The sequence below is a fragment of the Bombus flavifrons genome, chromosome 13, assembly GCF_040668555.2.
Source record: "Bombus flavifrons isolate JBK064 chromosome 13, iyBomFlav1_principal, whole genome shotgun sequence".
Taxonomy (NCBI): Eukaryota; Metazoa; Arthropoda; class Insecta; order Hymenoptera; family Apidae; genus Bombus; species Bombus flavifrons.
Window position 1 is genome coordinate 4910033 of NC_138454.1, and position 25742 is coordinate 4935774.

The 25742-nt window shown below is 35.8% G+C and overlaps 2 protein-coding genes across 3 annotated transcripts in view; one reads left to right on the plus strand and one right to left on the minus strand.

Moving 5' to 3' along the window:
* Wdr92 (dynein axonemal assembly factor 10) overlaps positions 1-25742 on the minus strand; it is a 122434-nt gene that overhangs the window by 22774 nt on the left and 73918 nt on the right. The window lies entirely within an intron of this gene.
* Positions 1-25742, plus strand: part of LOC138186053 (thyroglobulin) — a 32407-nt gene that overhangs the window by 2079 nt on the left and 4586 nt on the right. The window contains exons 1-4 of one of the 2 annotated variants that reach the window (XM_069125535.1): positions 13387-13487; positions 18042-18181; positions 23559-23989; positions 24657-25203. In XM_069125535.1, the coding sequence (XP_068981636.1) occupies positions 18082-18181; positions 23559-23989; positions 24657-25203 (1078 nt within the window). In that variant the 5' untranslated portion in view covers positions 13387-13487; positions 18042-18081. Of the gene's footprint in view, positions 1-13386; positions 13488-18041; positions 18182-23558; positions 23990-24656; positions 25204-25742 lie in introns of those variants that run through there. The other variant, XM_069125534.1, reaches the window with a different exon arrangement.

The following is a 25742-nucleotide window of genomic DNA, read 5'->3' on the forward strand; positions in this document are numbered from 1 at the left end:
ACATATGTACTGTACGTACACTATTGCTCATAAGCATCCGGACGCATCGATCGATTTGTAATAACAGTATGTAAATTTTATCGAAGCGTACGAGTAATAACTCCATAATGATGAATTAGGTATTTGAGACAACGCTTACTATTTTCTTATGGAATCGCCAGGTTATAAATATAGATTAGTTATTAAAAAACATAGCAATAATAAATTTCAGCATTTATTATATATATGTATTAATATAATACATACATTTGTTAAAAATGTCTCCAGTTGTATTAACATGGGAAGTGCTTCTATTAATTTAGAAGACCCTCCTTAATCCATTTTATAATTCAAAAGTCAAAGAACGTGGAGATAAAGAATCTGTCAAATAACAAACAGCTTCTATAAGGCATGACAATTACAAACGTCAGTTTTATTGTTACGTGACCTTTAAAAATCAATTTAATCAAGTTATAATGTATTATTATACGTAGCTATAGCAATTACGGAGAATAAAATCATTGCAATTTGATTTGACCGTAATTTTCTAATTAAAATACACCTTGTCAAGAATAAACAAGTGTTTGAATACCTTTGAGCTGTAGCGTACGTACAGTGTTTTCCTCAAATCCGCCACGGCGTTTCGAGTGAGAGAATATTCTTTAACACGATGTTTCACGTACTTACGTCTCCCTGCGCGAGGATGTGCTCCGGGTATTAATTATTCCCGCTTTCTTTGCATTCCTCCCTCGCCATGGCTTACGTGCGTCTTTTGTTAAGGCTGTACTTGCTCGCTGGAATCGATGCTGTTCAATAGCGAATGTAATCTTCCACCGAGGCTGTTCGAAATTGCGACTGATTCTACGTGTTAGGAATCGAGAGAACCGTGTTCGTGGCGCGATGTTATTAGAGCTTGTTAACGGTCTTTTAAGTTCGCATGTGTTCCATCTTCTGGACAGGGACTTCGTAAGGTTGCCTTGAGAATATCAATATACAGGGTGTATCATAACATATGGGAGTCACTTTAGGAATGAACAAAAGGCACGAAAACAATGAAAATGAACATGTGTCTTATCTGATCTTGTTCCAAAATTATAACCATTTTTGTGTTTCAATAATCTGCAGCTGTTTACCTTTATAAAAAATGCTCGAAATGGTTACCCTCGATCTGTATACAAACTCACAGTGGTCGTGTTAAGGAATTTCGCAATTTTTCAAAAATTCCAGGTGTATATCGAATAATACAGATCGAGAGTAATCATTTGAGACACCTTTTATATTCCGGATTATTGAAACATAAAAATAGCTGTAAATTTGAAACAAGGATAGGTAGAACACCTGTTTGTTTGAATTTTTATCATTGTCTTTTCGTTTCCTGTCCACTCCTGAAGTAGGCCCCATATGTTACGATACAACTTGTATATTGCCAATATTTTAATGTTCTCAACTAAAAGGATCAATTTGTACTGGTAATACAATATTATCAATATCTATTGATAAACTACATTTTCGTTGAGAATCTTGAAATATTGACAATATTACCTAACATTTTGGGCAAGTTGAATTTTCTCCCTTTTAATCTTAAATCTTCTTCGATTTAATCAATACTTTTATGATTTATGATTTATATATAGCTAGTAATCCTGACTATTCATTTGATTTTAGTTAAATCAATATATATTTGGAATGAGTTAAATTATAATTAGTAGGCTGTGGATGTTCGTGCATATCCGACAAACGTAAATAATGAAAAATGTACGAGATTTCGCATAGATCAAAGATCAAAACGAGACAATTTTGTTAGATATTTTAGTCGCACCGCGCGACGTAAAGTTCGGAAATGGAGGTACCACAGAAGCGTGTGCAGCAATGATTGTTTAAATGGGAAACAATTACTACTCTCATTGGGGAGGGATTTCGATCCAGTAGAAATTCAGCTTTGGTATTTATGATACTCACATCTAGAATTACAATGTGTGCTTTTAGAGGCGCGGAAACGCGCTTTGGAGCAATGAAACCGACTATGGCTGCAATTTTCAAGTAATTACTCGAACGAGTAATGAGAATCGATACTTCGAACCTGTTATAAAGTTTCGCGCCAGTCTTCCATCATTTTGTATTTTATTACGTGAGAATATTGTATATTTAATCAATATTGACACGTAAAACAAGATCGAAGCTCGTTACTATTGTCATAACAAACCCTACTGTTCTCATTTTGGACATTTCATTCTTATTGTTCTTGATATTTGTTTAATTTCATTATTTGTCCATTAGGTAATGTTTCATAAACAACATTTCACTGGACGTGACGAACTATTCAATGAATGCATACTTGCCTGATTATATTCAGCAGCTAGTTTCGTGCAGTTTGAGCTCCACAAATAATCGTAATCGGTATTTGTCACTGGGCAGAGACATTAGTAATCGTTTTACTATTGAATCAATATCTCGTTTACGATAATTTTTGCTAACCCGTAACGACTCTGCGTTTGTTTTTATCGTTTTGCATTTCTCTGTTCCAACTCTGTCACAAACGAGTGAAATGACGCTCTGTTAATCCTCTTGTATTTGTCGACAAGATATCTTGTGATGCAATGTTGTTTATGCGATGCTCTGAACCAGATATTTCGCGTTTTCTTTTACAACAAAACACAAGATATCTTGTTCGTGGATCTTTGTAAGAAATAGTTTGAGACATCTCATTTATTGGCGTGGTAGAGTTAAGAACACTAACCGTAAGTTCTATTATACTTTCAACCCTAAGCAAACATAGTTTTCCATTCATCCCAGGCAAACTAGGTCGTCCATGTCCAAGCCTAATTTTTTTACTATTCCACGCTTTAAAAAAATTTTAAACAGATTTGGGATGTTCCACGATGCTTCTATTATATTATCCAAGCATATTTTAAATCAAATATTTGAGACCTTTCTCGATAAAAGTAAAAATTTACGAATGCCAGCTTTTTTTTATCTCTTTGGCCACATTTTATTGTGTTCTATGCTTTTGTAAAATCTGATAAAATTTTGGGAAGCTCGCCAATATCTCTATTATATTATAGAATTACTTTTTATATCAAATGTTCGAAATCTTTTTTTTTTTGAGAAAAGTAAAAATTAGATGAAGAGAAATCGAAAGATGGACTTTTTCCACCTCTGGGCTTAATCTTTTACCGCTCCATGTTTTCTAAAAAATCTGGTAAAAATCCTAGCACGCTCATTAATAACTCTGTTACTTTATAGAATCGCTTATTAAGCCAGACGTGTATTCATTCATGACTTTGTTAATTCTAAATAATGATATCAAATAAATATTAAATACTACTATACTAATATCAAACGCATCAGATATCTTATTCCAAGTATCGTCTGAACAAAATTGCTTCACCAGATATGTCCATAAATGTGAAAGGGCTAAAAATCTGCTGGAACCGAAAGTTTCCGATCGAAACGTTCTTTCATTGTCGACTATTGTCAAAATACTATTGTATCCTATTGTATTCTATGTTCGATTGTTATCGAGCCAACTAGCTGGACTGCAACCCCGAGGGTTGCGTTGACACTATCCAAAAAATCGGAATTTTCACCGCGTTCCTTGATCCTTTTGGTCGGTCGTGTATATTCGCGGATCAACCGATTCGTAGTCACCGACTTTGTCTTCGTGGTACGAGACCAATGGCACAAAGAGTTTCCAATAGCGTTTCACGAAGAAAGCGGTCGCGGTTCTCCTCAAAGAAATCGTTTATCCTCCTTTGTGGGCGCGGTCGAGATCATTAAACACGCGAATATGCGTCTTCTTCGAGCTTTTTCTGGAACAGGAGATTGGATTCTTTTTTCACGAACGGTATCAACGCGTATTTTAATCACATCAAACTTTGAATTTCTATTTTGATGGGTTATCCGTAAATGTGACCCATCTTTTGTACGAGAGAAAAAGTTAAGAAAAGATAATGAAAAAGTTGATTGGTCTTGTTTCCAATCATTAATTCTTGGTCATTGGATCTGAGCTGTGAATAACTTTCGCATTAGTTTTCGAATTTGAGATTTTGAATGACCGTGGTCCAGACTTGTTTGCATAGGCCTTACTTTTCAAGTATTCCCGAAGGAAAATGTCTGGTGCTGTTAGGTGAGGGGAATGAGGGGGCCAATGAATTCACCGTAATCCTCTTTGTATTTGCATAACGGATTACTGACTTTGATAAAAGTTGTATTATAGCGACACATTGTTGAGGCGTCAAACGACCGTAATAAAATTGTATGACCCATACTACACGATTGTTAGCTAATGATTGATACGACTTAAACACAAAACAAATGACGCTAAAACAGAAAGGCATCGATCCTTCCACGACACACCCTATGAATATAATAAAACACATCATCTCGTGTATTGAAAAATAAGAGTTGAAACTTGTACATATTATCAAACCTGTTACACTAACGTGCGAAAATTTCACATTATCCACAACAGCCATAACTAGGTAACTTGTAAAATTTCGCTACTAACGTTACTTTAATCCAACAACGAAGTCCTGATTTCTCCCAAGTGCCCATCTGCACGAAAACTACCCTATCGTCGAAACTTTTATCCACTAGCTTCAGCATGAAATTTTTCCAAATATATGCATTTTTACTAAGTACACACGATATACATACATCCACGGATATTGCCGCGACAAAAGTATCGTTGCATCATTTTTCCAAACCTTTGCTAACCCCAAAGAAGATCCTGTAGAAAATTGGAACGTCCCCATTCGCCGGTTCAGGAGACCGGATCGCGATTTTCGTTCGAAAATAGAGAGGAACCTCTGTGTGCTTCCGCCGCTCGTTTATCCCGTATTCATTCGAACTGGATGAATCCTTTATCCCTTGTACGTCCTTACAATACGTTGCTTTCTCCCATAGGACAGGACCAATGGTTCCTGGTATATCTTTCTCGAATTTTGAATGAGTCGTCGAACAAAATGTTTCCACGTCAAGAATCACGCTTGATGTTCTTTCAGAAGTAGAAATGCAGAGTGTTGAGCCAGTTAGAGCTTCCCGCGAAAAGACATTCACTTTTAGATGTGTTATCGACAGCTAGTTTTTTTGGAGGATGGGCAAGGTTTTTATAGAATTTTCGGAAACATGAATCCTAAATTTATAATCATGATTTGTCAAATTTCGCTAATAATTAGATTGCAGATATTTATGCAATGTTATATTTCTGTGAATATAACTAAGGAAAGGAAATTTAGATAAAAAGTCGTTCCATCTATCAAACGTTATAACGAATACTTTGGATGCTTTATATATTTTTACATATCATATGTATTATCTACATCTTTGTACGTTTCTTTCACGAACACATAAAAGTAATCTACCAACGATATTGATTTAATTGTACAAGAGCTCTCTATAGCTCTATAGCTGTTTTAAATTTCAAAGGAGTCGGACAAGATGTTCCCAAGTAAAAAATCCCTCTCAATCTTTTTCTTTTTCAATGATGGAACAACACATCCTCAGAGTTTCGACGATTTTCGACGTCTCGCGAAAAGGCATCCACTTTTATGGCATTCAGTAACCAGTTTTCCTTCGTCCCCATTGCACAGCGTCGTTCAACGGCGACAACAATAGCACACGCGTCAAATAGAAAGTACACACAGTAGCCAGGCTTCGAACAACGGGTTGCGTCACGCTCGCTCGAGGAATGTTCGAGCATTCCTCTGTTTTCTGTTATTCCAGCGTTGCATTTTCTTTTTTCCCTTTCCTTTTTTTTATTCGCTCTTTATCCTGTTGTTCCTTTTCTCCACGACGTTTTTCCCTCGACCTGTTTCGCCCGGCTTCGTTCTTTGTTCCGTCGCGTGCCAGGCGACAGTTTGAAAACGCTCCTTTTCACGCGGTTCGACAATGCGAGCCGCGAAAGGAGGAAAGCATTACGTTGGTATCATTAGTAGCGCGTGGAAAATACGCTTTTTCCACCAAGTAGCCAACTTTCTACCCGCCAACGGGGCATAGAAATGATCTGGAACGACCGATATCGCAGAGTATACGCGTTTTGACTCGCAGTTCATCGGAGAATCGGACACATCGGGGAGTTAATCAGATCGGAACACACCGGCTCCCTTGCGATTTCCTCCTGATGCTGATTTTCATCGTGACGTGTCGGTCTTTTGTCCTCTGTTTGACGGTATACAGAATTAATTTCTATTGTTTGCTTCGTGAGTTGGAGGATAGAATAGCCTTTTTGTATGAAAATAGGTCAGAATTTTTAAATCGTTTTATTAGTGATGTTTGATGGAAGTAGAGAGCAATGAAAGTAGGTCAGAATTTTGAAGTTATTTTATAATTTTTAACTGTAATAGTATTTCGAAATTATTTTATTAATTTTAATTGTAATATCGTAATAACTAGTGTTTATTATATAAAAAAGATCAAAATTATAAAAGCATTTTATAATTTTTAATTGTAATAGTATTTTTGAGTCGTTTTATAATTTTTTAAATCGTAATAGTACGAAGCGAAGGTCAGGCTGATTTTGCTGTATAAAGGTAGAAAATTTTAGAATCGTTCTATAATATTTAATTGTAATAGAATGAAAGTAAAAGTTAGCGGTGATTTTTTTTGTATCAGAATCTTAATATTATTTTAATATCGATTTGCTTAATATTAGATTTTATAATAATATTCTTCATTCATTTTTCACTTATCTTTTACGCGTGTTACGGTGAATATTCACGAGCTCTTTTGTGTTCATGCCCCAACGGGCAGGCAAACGAGTTACTAATTACACATGGTTGTATTCATAAAATTTGTGCAATTTCTTTATCAAGGGAATAGCTTGTAAATGAGGCCAATTAAGTCGTCAGATAAATGTTTTTATTATAATGTACGATTTATACAATCATAATTGGATTGTTCGAATATTACGTTACATTATTTTAATTACATTTTTATTGATAATCATTTTCAATAGCCGATTATCTTGTTGCGTTGAATATTTTTAAGTTACTTATCTTTTTACATTCTTATTTTTAATTTACAACTGTTCTTGACGTAATAAAATACAAAATATATTACCAAATGTCTCCAACAGTAGAACACGAGACATAAGTTAGTTCAATATTATTACAATATATGCTATCCTCAATATTAATTGCAATTTTATCATGAGAAACATTGAAGCCTCACACTTAAATAGATGTATAGTTTGGAATTTTGGGATACTAGAATTTTCATCAATCTTTCAAATTAATATCATGTTTCTTCAATCTATTATAAACGATCAACATCCACGATTACAACATGTCGTCCAATTATGAATTCCGCACGGTATGTTCGAGAAACCTTAGAGCGTTCGTTTTTGGGTGTCGTGTATCGCAACAGACGAGCCCGGTGAAATAACATCGACTAACAAAGCCTAGGGGATGCTCAGTTTGGACTGATAGGCCATGGTCGTAGAATTCAGCATATATCCGCTTTCGAAACGAGTCTCTTCTTTGAAATTGTTTGCAGAGAAAGCGACATGAAAGCTGGTTTTAAACGTGGCTGGTACTCTATGTAACCATGGAACACACTTATTAGCGGACATTTTTATTTTACTCGTTCGGATTCAGGGGACGAATCCATTAACTCGTGTGTTTCCACTCCTCGAATCTCTATCGACGTTCTGACTCTTTGTAAACGTACACTCTTGTCCAAGAGTATGTGGAGACTTGCTGATATTCGATCAAATGTATTTTAATTACAAAATTGTGATCAAATAAAACTACATTGATTTTATTCTATAGCTTTTATTCTATAGATTTTATTCTATACAGCTACGTATAACAGTATATTATAGCTTGATTAAATTGATTTTTGAAAGTCAATATGTAATAATAATAAAACTGATGTTTGTAATTGTTATATCTCACACATCTAATCTTTGCTACTTTACAAGATTTTTATCCTCAGATTTTTTATCTTTTTAATTATAAGACAGATTAGGAAGAGTTTTCTAAATTAATATAAGGACTTTCAATGTTAATACAGCTGGTGATATTTAAATAGCAAATATATCTACTATTATACATAGCAAATTCTAAAATATTGCTATATATAAAAGTTGCCATGTTTAGATTTATTAATTTTTTTTTTATTTTATTTTTATTAATTTAGATTTACAGTCTGTCGATTCCATAACAAAATAATCAGTGTTGCTTCTAATTCATTATTAATTTGTACACTTCAGTAGAATTTACATACCACAAATCGATCCAAGTATCGTCGACCAAACTTATGAAGATACTTATGAACGATAGTGTTTCTCCAAATGGATCATTTAGGCATTTGATGAAGGCACAAGTAAGAAAACAACTATATAATATATAATGTATCTTAACATATACGAATCGAATCTTGCAAGCTGCTACTTCAACGAAAATAAAAGGAGCACTGACAACGTGGCGTGATTATGTCTCCTCGACGTGAAAATACGTTTTCTCAATCGGTATTCCGAGACTCTTGCGAAAACGTGCAAGTCAGAAGTGTTCAGCACTTAGCGTATAACGTTTTCGAACAACGAGGAACCAAAGTGGAAAGTTGTTTCCTGCGGAAGAATAGGAAACGTTCCTCTGCTTGAGCCATGAATGGGCATCTTCTTAATGGCGCGCAATATCGCCGGCTTGCATATTGTACGCGTACTTCCGGTATGAAAGGTAATGCCCGTTATTGTCTGGATGCAATCGGCTACACAACAAACGTCGCTCTCAAGGAACGCTTTCCAGGCTTTTCGGAAGAGATCCGTGGATTTCATAGGTAATTTTCTTCCTGGAAATTCTATTCTAAGTGGTATTATCAATGGCAAACGAGACGTTCGTACAGTATAGGCAAAGATAGCCAATTTACATATGGATGGAGCTGGATGAAAGTCATTTTGTTGGCTGTCGTGGAATATTTCATATTCTCCCTAGTTTTTATTTCATTTCACTGGGGAAGTTTTGGAATTATGAATTCATATTATTACAAAGTTTGAAATTAGATTGTAGTATCTATTCGAAGTTAATTGTTCTGCTGGTCTCTTTTTCAATGTATATGAAAGGGAATTTGATAAGTTTATAAGATTTAACGAAACCTAACTATTTATAACATATTGATAAATTATTCCTTGGTCCTTATTGAGCTAGATCGGAATTAGCTTTAAAAAATTTGTCCTCTTTCCCAAATTTGTTCTAAAATCTATTTTAAAATATGTTTTTACTTTTGTATATTCTCATCGTGTATTGTATTTGTAGTATTATCTTTATCATGGATATTTTAAAACATAGTACAAAAGTATTTCAGTATTTTATTATATGAACATATTTTCCAATATTTTATGGGGAAAATTTACGAATCGTATCGAAGTTTACGTAAGCCTACATGTTTTTCGATATGTTATGCATTTCCCACATTAATTTTCCATTAGCGCTTTACAATTACGTTACAGAGTTGTTACGAATAGTCGATCGTTCGAGGGGAACGTGGTCGCTTTCTAGCGGAGGAAAGTCGGGAAAAAATGTAGGAAGTACTAATAAACGGCGCAAACCGATGATCTATAATGCACTGACCATGCTATGGCATAGTGATGATATAAACGTTCCACGATACATACATATACTTTCTATTTTCGTCGAGCCTACGCTTGTACCACTGAGCTACTTATCAACAAGGATGCAGTCGAATTGGAGGATCTTCTTTTTTCTTCCGTTTCTTCTTTTGTGGAAGTGGTCCACCACTACGTTCGTATATGCACTGTACCATTACATCAGTTTAGAAGGTCCTTCTTAATCTGTTTTACATATATTTGAAAAATATATATAAATATAATATATATATGAAAAATCAAAGAATCTCAAGATAAAGAATTTGTCAAATAACAAAATAATTCTATAGAGTATAATAACTTCAAACGCCGGTTTTATCATTGCGCAGCTATAGACTTCCAAAAATCGATGTTATTATATCGTTGTAGCTATGGTGATTGCGACGAATAAAATCATCGCAGTTCGATATGACCGCAATTTTGTAATTAAAACGTATCTTGTCAAAAGTAAGTAAATTACTTACTTTTGAACGATAGTGTATGCAAGACAGTGTTCAATGTGCACGTGTATGCATGGATTTATATATTCGTGGAGGTCATTCACGATTTCCATCGGTCGACGACCTATGGGAGAGACCACTCCACTCGAAACTCATTTAAAAGTACCTTTCCACGAAAGTGTTCCACCGATGACGCACGGATGAGTCCATGCTTGTGATCGAGGATTGGTTATATACGTATGCATGACAATAGAAAGTTAACTCGAGAGAGCTCGACCCGGAAGGAACACCGATGATGACGAAGTGACCCACATCCTGTGTGTATTAGCCTTGGGAGAGAAGGCTGATCTTTCTGGCCCATGGACCGTTTTCTGGTCCGTTGGAAATCCGAAACCAAAACGTAGGTCGACGAAAGAATGCATGTGACATCCTTGCTTTTCTAAGAAAATTGAATTTAGGTTGTAATTCGATGGCTCAGTCGAAACTTTTTCAGTGAAAGATCAAAATTAGGGAAGAAACATTTGGTTTAATGTTTCGAGAAGCATGGAGATATAGCGTAATAGTCTTATTGTGTTGCTTTGATTTTGTATTTTAATCATTGAACCTATGAAAGAGAATACGTATCTTGTTAATATAATATAATATAATATAATGTATAATAAATTATATAATATAATAAATTACAATACAGAATCTGTTTGGCGTGGGAGTTTTTAAAATGATTTTTAAAATACTTGTTCGAGAGTTGTTGTTAGATGAGTTAATTTTAGAGATTGATATGGACATAAAAGCTATGGGACGGAAGCTTCAAAACTTCTTTACTGTCACCTGTTTACGTCAGTTCGATGATGACCGTTAAAAGCATCTAGTCGATATTCGCTTTAAAGTGGAAAGTTCTGCTATTCATTTAGTTAATCAGCAAACAGTTGATCATTGTAAAATTATAAAATAATTTTCGAGGAACATAAACGACATAGTTAGCTACAAAAATTAGATAGTTTGTAAATTTTATATAAAAAATTGGGTCGCTTAGACAATTTCTTCATTTTATTATCAGAACGCATGATTCATATTCAACATTCAAAAGTCGAGCAATTTGTACGTAAATTCCAGTTTTATGCGATTTCAATTATCAATTCAACTATTTATCTATAAAAAATAATTCCAACAAACTTTAAATAACAAATATTTATTATCGTACAAAAAGAAAAGAATGAACGCAGTAAAAAATCATAGATTAAGAACCGAATTCAGGATACTCATATACTTGTCTAACCAATAGTAAAAACTTTCCCCATTATTCTTTCCAACGAAGTATACTCTAAAACGAGAAGGGAAGGAAAATTATAGCATCATAAAGCTAAATTCAAAAAATTTATCAAAATCTCTTACATTTTTCACTGCTCCGATTCATAGTATTCGTATCGTTAGCCTACGGATAATCGAAAGTAAAATTTCTTTCCATTGTGAGTTTGTAATCGCAGAGATTGCTATAACATAGCAATTTTGCTGTGGGCAATATCCCAAGGCAACGTTCCTTGTTTAAACGTTTCACCACGATGAAATTGTTGCGGAGATATGCGAAGAGCGCGGGCCACGCTTTTTGGGTATCAATTACTAGCAGGCCGCGTAGAAATTAGAATTTTCGGCATAATAGCGGCGTAACGACCGTTCCGGAGTAATCTTAACGTGATCATCGATGTAATTACCAGAACGATGGCGGATGAAGGGAGTCGCGAATACGCTCTCTTTCTCGATGCATTATTCATACGGACGGGATATACCCTAAATTCAAAGGCTTCCCAGAGGATGTAACCGTTGGTAATTTCGCCATCGACGCAAGCCCGGTGTCGTACAAAGCTTGAAATAGCAGATATAAGAATCGTCCTCTTTTCTACATTTCGTGATGCTACGTAGATCTCTTGCATTTGAAGATTACACGAGAAAAATATATCACACTATTTTCCTTATTGTTGAATCTATGATTTTGAAGATACAATTTTAATACTTAAGGATCCTTAAGCACCATGAGTGATATTTCTATCCAGTATATACTTTTTTTGTTTTGGAAATCAATCGAAACCTATGAATGCAAGTGATTGTTTTATTATTATTTGACATTGGGTAAAAAATAGAGGAATTGTTGTTTGCGATGGTTATATAAATAACACCACGATGATGTTATCGTGGGATGATGTTAATCCTTAACTACTGTAGACGTTGAGACATACGTAATTGCTATAGGCGGTTTCACAGACCGCTAATGTTTATTGCATCGTTACGCACATACAGATACAAGTGTTTTTCCTTCATACATTAATAAAGGAGAGATGCAAGTCTGATTAAACAATAGCAAATGTATTGAAAACATCTTTTTTTAATAATTATTTATCATTACAAGCTATGCAGAAAGGTAGAATGAAAGTTTCACACTCATTCTATAGCAGCTAAAGGTTGAAACAAAATTTGCATAGGGAGAAATTCCAACCACGATAGTCTTCAGGCGTTAATAGGACACGGTTAACAAGAGAAATATGTAATTAATTAGGTTTAAAGATACGAAGGTCGGCTGATAATTAATCGCCTGTATCTATGAATACATAATCCAAAAAAAAGAAAATAAAATTACAATTAATTAGATACAAAACACCGTATTTATTTTTTAATATAATCGCCGCTATCTTCGATGCATTTTTGTCAACGGGTGACGAGCTTCTTCATGCCGCCAATGCAGAATTCTGTCGACCTACTTTTGGCGAAGGACTTCACACTTGCCTTGACTTTATCGTCTGACATGAAATGAATACTTTCCAAGGTCCCTTTCTATTCGGGAAAGAAATGGTAAAAAATATCGGAAGGAGTCAGATCTGAACTACAACATTTGACCTGATCACTTTAACTTGCCAATGGAGACGGTTCCGCATAAATGCGCTAAAGCAAATCGCCTTGGGTTGGCTTAGCTGGCCAGTAGATTTCCGGCTCAAGGCGGGCGTGGAACAATTTGAAATTCTAAATTTGCAAAAGCATCAAGTGTTGTGCGTGCGGTATGCGGCCGAATGTTGTCACGCTGCGATGATATCCAGTTCGAGTTCCAAATCCGGCATATAGACATCTCCGTAAACGCTTCATGGTCTTTAATATTGTGGCATACACGTGCTACTAAACGGCGAAGAATTTCCGCAAGCGCAATGTTTACCGCCATCAGAAACTCGATTACTGCACTTCGCTTGAATCTCGTTGACATCGCATTGATATTCAACCTCACTCTAAACGTTACTATTCGTGATTGCGTCAAACAAACTTATTGAAACTCGGTATGTTTATAAAGGAGGGATGTAGCTATAAAATGAGCGATCACGCAGAGCCTTAATTCTTTTTGTTCTTGCGATACAGACGAGTGTGCGTTACTTATCAACCGATCATCGTATAAACTATAAGGTGTTTTAATCATGGAAGATTATAAGGTACTGTATATGTATAGTATGAGAGGATGAAAAGTATAATAACGTGATAATAAATATCTCTGAAACGTTCACAATAATGACAAAAAAAAATTAATTTATCAAAAGCAATTAAAATCACCCTCTTATTAAGATGAATTTCTCGGAAAGCGTTTTAAGATAAAAAATTGCTCGCCTGTAAAAAATGGCCACTGTATCTCATTATTGAATTATGAATATTTATGCATATGCAGGAGGTTGAAATTTAAATAACGCAGTTATAAAAATATAAATGCAAAAATATACGAACTATCCAAAATATTCATTAATTTAATTAATTCATAATATATTGCAGTATTTTTTTTTTATCGTTTTCGTTATCGTTTTATCGTTTTTATCGTTATCAGTGCTCGTAAAAAGCATAAATTTGCATAAACGTTTATAATCTACCTGTTATATGGTTTCTGGTTTGTGGTTCTTATTTGCATTTCCTAAATGAAACAATCGATGTGCATTTAATATCGTGAAGAACATGAAGACGAAGAAAAAGGGAGACGAACACTTCTAAGGGAAGCTTGGAAGTTCTCCCATAGACTTAAATTGAATTTTCATGAAAAATACGAAGTTCCGTATCGTTATTAAAAGTGAGTGGCTCGTTTAAATTTGAGATTAAAGCAAAACACACTGAAGGAAGGATGGGGGATTAATGTAAGAGACTGCCCCAAGATTTGAGAATATTTAACAAACAAAAATGAAAGACACGTTGAAAGTGGAAAAAAACTGGAAGAACAAGCTACTAGAGGCTGCTTTGATTTACATATTTCTTAATATCTAATATAATTCTTATCGACGATTATCTGACACTGCAAAGGAAATATATAGCATGGCCAATAACTTTGATCATTTTGAGTATTTGCATTATTTTTAGAGATATGGGAAAATTAGGTTTACAAAAGTCGCAAACGAAAGAGACCATAATATTAGTTGAAGTCAGTGAATCAGTTGAAATTATAAATTCAGTTTCGTAAATTTTAGAAAACTCTGGTCCGTTTAAAAAGATGAAAAAATCGAAATTATACGTTATTTTGCATCAGATACGACAAAGAAATAACTCTTTTCTAAACTAAACTTCTTCATTCCAAATTTCTTGCCATTTTATTACATCATCAAAGGTTTAAAAGATCCATGAAACTGTTTAAAATTTCCCACCAAGCATCCTGAGGTTTCACTCTAACAATTTTACGAGGAAAAATATCGAAGATACCGCGAAGGGCGAGGGAATGAGAAACAGGAAGGGGAAAGCAAATCTCCCTTTTTTTTACCTTTAATCATCTTTTTAGCCCTGTTGGAACGGTGGCCACAATGAAAATATCCGTGTACCAGAGCAGAATGGGTGGAAGGGTGGTGGCGGGCGAAGAAACGTCTCCGACGTCGAAGTTGTAACGAGGAACAAAGGAAGGTGAAAAGAAACGAAAACGTCGCCGACAATTCGTAGATCTCGAAGCTGACTCTGGGGCTCATGAATAACGGAGAGGAACGCATTAGAATATTCTTCGCGGCATAACGAATAAGGAGACATAACTTCCATTGTTATTCTCCCTTTTAAAGAAGGGAATCCGTAAGTTGCACGAGCGCGTCGTCCTCGTCGCTTTGCCCACGCCGCAGATGCAGTTTTCCAAGAGTGCCACTTGCAACCGGTTATAACATTAAAGATTATTTTCCATCTGCCTATTAACAGCGAGACAAATATAAAGCGACATCGGGTCGATGTTCTTGAACTGCAAAATTAATTGCAATCCGCGACCGCTGCGCCACGATCGTTCTATTGTTGAATACTGCAGCTATTATCCCATCTTCTTTCTGTTTAGAAAATGTACCGTTATGTTTTATATGGTGAAAGAAGAAACTTCTTATATTTTCGTATTCTTTCTTTTAATATTAGTGGAAAATCAGTTTTTGATATACAAGAAAGTATACAAGAGAATTAGTTTGGTACTAATAAGTTATTTGTTCTTTTTTTCTTTGAGAGGAAAAAGGATTTCTTAGTTTCATATTTCTTTTAGTTCCTTTAGTATCGTTTTATTAAGATGTACTTAACGTGGATTTTTTAAGGACAGGCTTAATAATACCGTTATGGAAACGACAGGTCAAACTTTTTTAATCAACGAAGATGGTAGGAATGAAGACAGACACAATTCATTTAACTTTATAAACGTTCCCAATAATGGCGATAATTTCCCTGATAACAAGAGAAATTACGCTTCTTTTAGTTAATTTATATTATGGGATTCTGCATTTTGGAGAGACAGACATACCAATAAAGTATTGAACAATTAATATTATCTGGAAGACATCTGCTCTGTTTTCAAGAGTTTACTAGCACTTAAATGCATTACAATTCATTAATAGATCTCCTAGAAAATATTTTATAATATTTTAAGCCTCTACAAGTGCCATCGCACTTATTAGCAATATGATAATCTCAAGCTCATTCATCCAAGACATTAAAGAAACATATCTTACAGTAATCGTGAAGGAAGAAGTGTAACAATACGCTGTAATAGCACTGTAATATGACACTGTAATATAATAATACAAATATGATATCACTATATATTGGTATTCAAAGAAACGAACAAGCAGATAAGGCAGCAAAACTAACAGCTAACACAAGAGAACATAAAAAGTTATCAACTACGTCACATACAATGATACAAGAAACTATTTAAATACTTTTCATAAAATAGCATTCCATAGGAACATTAGCTATAAGATGCATGGAAATATATGGAGCAAACGGATGGAGATACGGGATAGCAAATATTTCCAAACATGATTAATCCAACAATTCAATTGTCAATTAGCAGAATTAGGATCAGCCACCCAGCACTGAGTCGTTCATGTCTACTCAACAAGCATAAACCTCAATGCAAATCTGCAAACAATGCAAACTGATATTGTCTATTAAACATATCATAGTAAAGTGCAGAAACTATGATCATAAGAAAAAAACCACTAAACTGCCTAATGATACAACGAAATTGTTGAACTTCAGCTAAAAAATGGTGAACCTTTCCTTCAATTACTGACATCTACAAAATTCTATCTGAAATTATAGACTGTTAACTGTGCTGCGTTGCTAATTATCTCTGCTGTGAGCAACGTTAAACATATATATATACACACAAGTCTTTGGGATTTCCTTCCATAATTACAATGTGAAAAAACGGAATTTAATAAGATTAGTGTGCTAAAATAAAATCGTCCTTAACACTTGACTCTTTCCTATACGAGTCAAGATACACCTAAATTTCGATCACATCGGCCGGTATGAACTTTTTCGTCCCTTTAATTTCGACGAGGAGAGGTATCAAAGAAAAATGAAAAACTGTCCGGTTGTTGCTTTCAATTGGCAGAGCGACTTCCCTCCGGCTTCTAAGAAGAAACTTTTTCCATTACGGATCTATAATCCCGAGCTTTATTGGCCCCGGAAACGGCGAAACGTAACTTTAAGGTACTTTAATAGTAACGGTTCCACGCGGAAAAAGGAAACAGAAAATGTGTTACTCCTTGGATCTTGATTCCGTCACGCGCTCCAACTTTCTCTCCTCGAAATATTTGAAGGTCCGATTAATTATTTTCTCGGCCGATAACGGCCTCCTTCGGCTCTCTGCTTACGATCAGGCAGCTTTCTGACCCCGATAGGAAAATAAATTCGTGTCTAGCGCGTACTTACCTTTCAATTTAATCTCGTTTATTATCATTAATATTATCGAACTATGTAGTCTTTCCCATTTTACTTGGATAAAAGGAGCACAAGGCTTCTCCATTAAAAACTGCTTCAATAACCAATTAAATAAGAAGCTTCAAAAAATCAATATGCATTACTCTGATTATAGGCCATCAGCGGCGGACTTGATGAAATATACATATATAAAACCTGTCATATCGTAGCTCATCAATCGGTTGTATAAATAACAAAAAATGTATGGTTTTCTGAATTGTAGTGTAAATTTTATATTCCTGTCCTCATCTGTTTTTAATTTATCAACAATTTTTCATGCATTTACACAAAGCTGGTTATATTTTAGTTTACTAAATGGTAATATAAGTGGCAAAATTTTAAATCAATTTAAATTTTAAATACCTAAGCACTCTCTCAATTCGATAATAATTCTTGAATCCTCGTTAACCACATACGATAATAAAAGCAGTCGGATATTTCACGTTTCGTTCTATTGAAACTCACTGAAACATTGACATGAATAACAAAGAGATGCACCATGCTGAAATTACATATGAATTTCAAATTTCAAATTAAATTTAGATGCATGAAATTTTGTTTATCGAGTAGCAATTTTTCAAGCGTAATCAGACCGATAGATACGATTATCTGGGAATAAAATATTCAGGCGCTCGAGATTTGCTAAACGTACGTACGTACGTGCGTACATACATGTATGTATTATGTATGTACAGTCTTTTTATACATCGAGCGATCGCGTAAAATTATCGGACAAACGCATATCATCGGTTTAAAATCGTTTCATTCTATTTTTCCTCTCTGGACAATTTCAGATATAGCGAGCCGATTAAAAAATCACTTGATGCGCTGAGGATGCGCCGTGATTTCTGCAACGGTGGGCTTGCCTGCGCCGTTGTGTGGGTGTCATCGACCTGCTGGCTGCTACTATCTTTGTCATCGTCGGTCACAGCAGGTACGTCTACCTTTTTTCTACGTCGTTTATTTTATTTTTGTCCCCCCCAACCCCTTTTCTCCTTTTTTTTCTTCTATTTTATTTCCAGCGATTTCCCCGCCCTAGCCCCGCGGTTCGTTCGCCTGTAATGATTGGTCCCGAATTATTGAAAGAGCGGCCATTAGCAAACAATAGAGGCCTGTGTAGCTGTGTTCACGTTCGACCAACGAGGCGGTGACGACGTGCACGGGGTGACGCTGTGAAAGAGATAGAAAAAGAATTAAAAAAAGGAAGGCAAACTCTTGAAACGGGCGTGCATCTACATATAATGCTACGCCACAGACGTGATCGGATTTCGAGAGACGTCCTCTCACCGACAGATTCGTCCTTGGTATTGCGAAAAACCACCGGAAAAAGCCAAGCCCATCCTTAGGAGAGGCTTAATCCTCTTTATCCTCCTTCAAACACCTCGTCAACTGGAGATATTTCCGTGTTTTTGTACACAGGCTCGCGAAACTATTCGAACCCTTGTACACAAACATTATACAATTGTCACGATTAAATTGAAGTATAGAAGTTGTCGGATATTTATTGCAAGCATATCGTAAAAATCATGAAATTATTTTAAACAATCAATTATTCATTATTTCAACAGACCTCGATATTCAATGGGGCTAGCTTTAGCGTTAATTACATGTTTGATGCTTTGTGACTTATGACTTGTGTATACATTTCCAGATTGATCTCTTTTACCAATATAATCGCGACATTTGTGTCTCGTTACAGCGCTAATAAAATTTCAAAATATTTTGCATAACGCAAATGATACTATCGTAAGCCAGTGTATTTTATTTATTCAGGATAGAGGGCACAAACAATAATATTGTAATATTGATAAAGGTAGAAATACTCGTAATGTATGACGATTCATGGACGTATTCATTTCAAAATTGTCGAGGATATTTTAGTATTCACGTTACCAACGCTCTCTCTAAAGTAACGTTGCATCTAAAATCCTGCTTCATATTTCATCGAACAACGTCCTGACTCGGATAAAAGATTCAACCGTCGCGCGCGTCGTGTCGTAAGATACTTCTTGTATTTTTTAAGGACGAACGGAATGTTTGTCCAACAAAATATTAATCAATGCTACACAATCCAAATAGTGTATTCGATAATATAAATTGTAACTAAAAAACATTAGGTTACCAGAAGTTTGATTCTTAATATTTTTAGAGTGCGTTAAATCACTTTAAAACTGACTTGTCGAATGCTTACTAGCTATAAAAATCGGTATTAACGACATAGTTACACGACGTTAAGGTACCTATATAATACTATATAGATCTCGACGAAATACGAGAGAGATCCCCTAATCGATGAGTTAATTATTTGTCGACGATTATACATCGGTAAGCCACGGTACGTCCTCCAGGCAAATGAACGATGTCACTTAACGAGACGTTAATTAGCAGGTGAAATTGCTAGTGGACAGTGGACGTTGAACGGTGCTGAAGACTTCGATCGATTCGCAATGTGTTACAACAGGATATCGGTTTTTCGTCTCGATAAATATCAGGCCGGTGAAACGATTTGCATACTACAACAAATAACAAATTGAATCTCTCGCACCGTTAAAGTGCATTCTACTCTGCATTCCTCCACCTCGTCGCTTGTGTCCGCCTTTGCGTCTTTCCTTTCTTATGAACACGCTTCCTCTTCGCCGATCAGAATGCGTTTCTTCATTTCCTCTGCCTCTTTGACATTCTTGCCGATCCCTTCCTTGTTTCTTCATCGTTTACGCGTCCACAGAGATTCCTGAGATATTTTTGTTCTCCGTTGAATTCTATACTATATATATAGCCGTAATAGCATGTAAAAACGAGCACGACACGATTCCTTGTAAGAAAATAAGAAAAAAATATGGAACAATATTTTTACATTCTCGGCTTAGTTTTCGAAAAAAAATTGAGTTCGAGAATTTATCAAGTATAATTAAACACGGCTAAATCCGGATTGAACAGTAGTAGATAATCGATAAGAGGTCATTCTATTTGTGAAAATAAGTCGAAAATATGAAATAAAATTTTTTTCGTCAAAGGCTCCATTTTTAAGAAAATAAAGTTTCAACATATTTCATTAAGAATCGGCCCAGCACACGCGTATAATTAATTTTCAAATTTCTTTCTTTCGGACACACGTAGGTTGATCTCCTGTCGATATTTACTTCTATCCAGTCCGGAATTAATCATGTTCAAGTGTATTCGATAAATTTTTAAACCCAATTTTCTCGGAAATTAAGCCGGGAGCGACCTAATTTTATTTTGTGCTTTTTTATTATTTTTCCATAAGGAATCACGTCGTATCAGCATTTATGTTATTCGGCTGAGTCGTATGTATAGTATAATACAAAGATTGGGTGAGTGAATTCATTGAGAATGAAATAAAGTAGGGAGAGTTTATTTGTGAATTTTGCATGAATAGATGATTAATTCTTGTGATAAAGAGAATTCCATTCGGGAAAATAGAACTATGTGGGTAGAAAATGGTAATTTAAAAATTTTATGATGCGCGATGTGCTACTCTGTGGTGAAAGAAGTCAATGACACATACACTACCGTTCATGGTTATACGAACGACTTCAGAAATCGATGTACACTGCTTGTGCATTAAATAATTTACGTATATTTTAAATTTAATCTAATCTAATTTCGAAATCTAATTTCTTAATTTAAGATATGTGCTTTTAAAGTTTGAAATATGGTCCCTTAAATATCTTGAAGACTATGAAAGGCAGATAAATTTTGTGTTTTTGTACGGCAAAATACGTCTGTCTAAATAAATTAGAAAGAAAAATGGATTTATTAATAAATAAGTATAAATCAATAAATTAAATCGATGTAGTATAGAATACAGAAATTCCGAATTGAAAATTGATCTGTTACAGTTTTCTAAAATGATCTAAATTGTACAACGCGGAATTCGATCGTCAGAATGTTGTAATAGGGAAACTAGTTCGTTGCGATGAGGATTAACGAAATGATTATAATAGAGCGTAAAGAAAGAGGACGATGGTCAACGAACCGGAAATTCGGGTAATCGGATGTGCCGTAGATTTCACTAGACTTTTATGAAATCTTTAACGGCGTGAAAATGTGGTATGTGGTATATAGAGAGTCAAAGTAAAAAGTCGATTGGCATGCAGCGCATGTATTTTTCTATCCCATATGCTCGACGAGTGTAATCGTGCGTATACTTTCCCTGTATGGCTTCTATAAATCGTTTTACTTAACCAGATTTCTCATCTTTGAACTAAACAATGAAATAGATACTGAGTCATAAAAGTGACTCATGAACGATCGATGACTTCATACTTTGAGGCTATAGCATCTTTTTAGGATAGGTATTATAATGAAGTTTAATAAAATCACGATCTAGTATAATTAAAATTAATATTTTAACAAATTACCAGACACCGAATGAGTCTGGTATTGATATTGATACGAGCATGATATCTCTCTAAATCATAATTATTTTATAGTTACAACTGATCAGATTTTCTACCAACTTTAGACTCGTCGATAAAAAAAAGTTCTCTACATATATCTCGTATTACAAAATGCTTCAAAACTCTTTGAAACTCACTTCCAACTGTTGCTGGTTGTTCCAACGTAAACCAGCCTCAACAGCCCCAGGGTAACATTTTCGGAAGCAAACTTTTCAAACTATCTGATCTTTTTCCCACTCTTCGAAAGATTTAACAACCATCGACTTAGCCAATACGGCTTCCAAGACGTTCCCAGCTATCTGCAAAAAGGATCCGTGGAAGCACGTTCGACGTGTATACGCAAGTTCTTGGTCAAGTTAACGAGAAAAAGGGTCGCGTGACCGGAGGCACTTGCTGTTAATCGAGCAGTCGTCTCCGTTGCATTCGAATCTCGTGGCCATTCTACACTCTGTTCCTTTTTGTCTGTCCAGTGGTTCGGCCTACGGTTTGCTATGAAGTTTGTAGTCGCCGAATTAGAACCACTCAAAACTTTCAATGTTTTTCACTCATTTGGTATAATTGAGAGTCGTGTACGAACTTTAATAGCAAAGTTTAATTGTTAACTACTACGGTATTATACGCGTACACTCGTGAAAATATTTGAACACATACTATAGAAAACTTTCATACACGTGTTATATATTGAATTTTATTAAGTTTAATTTGATTACAGATAATCCCACTGAACATTGAAACTTATTAATATATACGGATATAATGGATAAATTGACTGTCTAAAATATGTTATTGCAATGTTTTTTAATACGTAATTTAAAGTGATATCTTGATGGATAAAGAGATAGCAAGTGTTGTTTCTAATTACTATATGAGTCATCGTTAATTTGCACACTTTCGTAAAATTCACGTACTGTTGTTATAATACCAAATCAGCTAAGTGTCATATTCTTATACGTACGTATATACTTATGACCACATATACTCATATACTTATAATATTAGTGAGTGTATCTGTATGTAGCCCTAATTCGATAGTCAGGTACGTGCCTGTGAGCGAAGCACAGAACTGGAAGCTACTGGAAGTCGATGGAAACGTGTTCGTAGCACGTTAGGCGAGTAGTAAGTGTGGCAGTAGGATGTGAGAAACCGTTAGCTCGACTCCGGCTATTTTTATTATTATTATCGTCGCGCTGCACTTCAACGCTGGTGCTTGAGAACGAAAGCGGCGCTGTTCCGCGAGATCCATACGCGAGCTGTCCGTGAGATCGCCTCGATGTTCTGACCTATAAAACTGGCTCCGTTCTTCGCGTGGTACAACGATGATGATAATGATGATGATTCCGTTGCTAAGATCCGCCGAATGTTCGTTCCGTTACGCTCGAATAAATTTGTGTCGAGGTGTGCCGTTTTTTACGCCGTTTCGAAGACATTCCGGGCCGAGGAAATATTTTTCTTTCCTTCATAATCTCTTCCGCGTATTAATTGAAAGAGGCGACAGAATTTGAAGAAGAAGGAGAATATTGAGTCCGCCGAAATTGAGTCCTCCCAAGAGTCAATTTTTAATGTAAATTTTGACATAGAAAGATTCTTAGACCACTGCTTAAAATGAACTTAAAGAGGCTTTAATAGAATGTAGAAATATGTAATTTCCAAATACCTGAATTATCTACGAATGGACTAACTCTTTCAGGACCTAATTTCTTTAGTTTGTGAGAAAAAATATATACAAAAAATAAAGATGATGATCAAATCTCTAGCACTTCTACTATTACAGTTAATATAATAATTGAAGCGAAATGATTATACTTTAATCATAAACTACATATACTTTGACATTTATATTAAGAAATATATCATATTTGATACAAAGTACACATATTGCTTGTATTACAGAGCCATCGTTGAAAGCAATAGGTCGATGCCCAGCCTTCGAGGAGCAGAACGTGTGTCCCGCAAGGGCGCCAAATTGCGAGAATGACTTCCAGTGTCAGGCGTCGGGGGAACGTTGCTGCAAGACAGCTTGCGGCACGAAATGCGTCATCGGCGAGCTGACAGGATGTGAACAGCTGGCGCAGGCAGCCGTGAGAAGATCGCGCGCCCTTGGTCCACGTGGACCGTCGCAATTTATACCAAAGTGCAACAACGAGACCGGCGAGTTCGAGAGGATACAATGTGATCCGCGAGAGAAAAACTGCTGGTGCGTGGACGAAATCGGTGCCGAAGTTCCAGGTACTAGGGGATCCTCCAAGGATGTGATCGATTGCGACAATCCCCGCGAATGTCCTGCACATAGCTGTCGAATGCTTTGTCCACTAGGCTTTGAGGTAAACTTTCAAATATATCTTGAAATATCAGTTAAGATATATCCATAAGAAATACGATAAATAAGATTTTTTTGATCTTCAAATAAAACAAAAAATCAAAAAATCTAGAAATATAATGCTCCCATGTATCTGATCTTCTTTTAATTGGCTACATTTTCGGTTAAGATGTGTGTGGTATAACGGAATTCTTTAATTATAGTTCTTTAAAAAAATAAGCACGTACTCTTGTTCTAAAAAACTGGCGTAATTGAACTTCGAGAAATTAAATTTAAGAAATAATTGCTAATTACCAACGATATATAAGTAAAGAACATGAAGCATGTATAATTATCTCTAATAACTGCATTACGGATGTTCATATATTTATGAGTTCAAAGGTGCAGAAATATACAGATGAATACATATAATATACACAAATAACAATTCACTGTAAGTAGAACAAATTCCTCTTTAGGTTCCATTTGTTCCACTTATAAAGTTGCATAAATATCCTTAATTGCATACACATCCTTCACCTACTTTATAACCAACGATATAGAACCAAAAGAAGAAAGTACCAAAATAATCCCTTCCTACACAAGTACCCATAGGACCTCTTACGAGAAGCAAAATCTCGACTTTATGCAATACTCCGTAGCAGCTGCTGACTAGTTATTTCCACTCGCAGATCGAGCCGAAAACTGGCTGCGCTAAATGCGAGTGTCGAGATCCTTGCCGCGGGGTCGCCTGTCCGGGGACCAGTCAAACGTGCGAGTTGATTGATGTAACATGCGCCCGTCCACCGTGCCCGCCAATTCCCAGCTGCCGCAAAGCGAAGTCACTGTCGACGATTTGCCCAGCCGGTGAACCGCTGCAAATCACGGACTCGCCGAGACCATTCCTCTGCGGCGACTCGCCAGGGAAACCAACCTGCCCGCCGATGTATAGCTGCCTGGTGGAACCGAAACAGGAATACGGAGTCTGTTGTCCATCCAACATTAATCTAAAGAGACCAGGAACGTGTCCACTGGAGGAGCCAGCTATTTGTGGCAATTCCTGTCAGCATGACTTAGAGTGTCCAGGTCCTCAGAAATGTTGCAAGAGCGAGAAGTGTGGAGGAGGAGTTTGCTCTGTTCCACAGGGGCTCAGTGCTTGCCACAGAGACCGTGTGTTGGCGGAGATGCTGAGTATTTCTGAGAGACAAGGCCGTGGATATGTTCCTCAGTGCACGGAAGGTGAGGATCTAAGGATGAATAGGAATCTTTGATTAAGTCGAATAGTTAGGTTTGGCTTAGTTATTAAAGAGAGACTGTTTGGTGAAAGATAACACTCTACGATAGAATCATATTTGTTTGGATCTGCTGGTGGATAAGTATACAGTTTATGCACATAGACAAACAGTTTGTATGTATAATAATAATATACTGATTGCATCAGTGTCAACTATTGCTGGTTCAGATAATAAGTTTACATTCCTAGTTAGATAAATATGTAGCGGCACATGAGTCAGAGGACGATGCGAATCGAAAACAACTCATGTTGTTGTTTTGCCTTGAGTCATTGACACCGTCTTGACGTAACAAACGTAGCGATAAACAAACTCCAGGCAAAATAATTGCCTCTACGTGCAACCGTCAACCGAAGTGAATTTAAACTTTCATCGTTAAGAGATTCAGTCTTTCTTTAGATCAGTTATTAGTTAGTGAGTATCGAGCAATCTTAGAGCGAATATCATCGAGCGAACGTACTCATTACCGTGTATACGCATAACGAG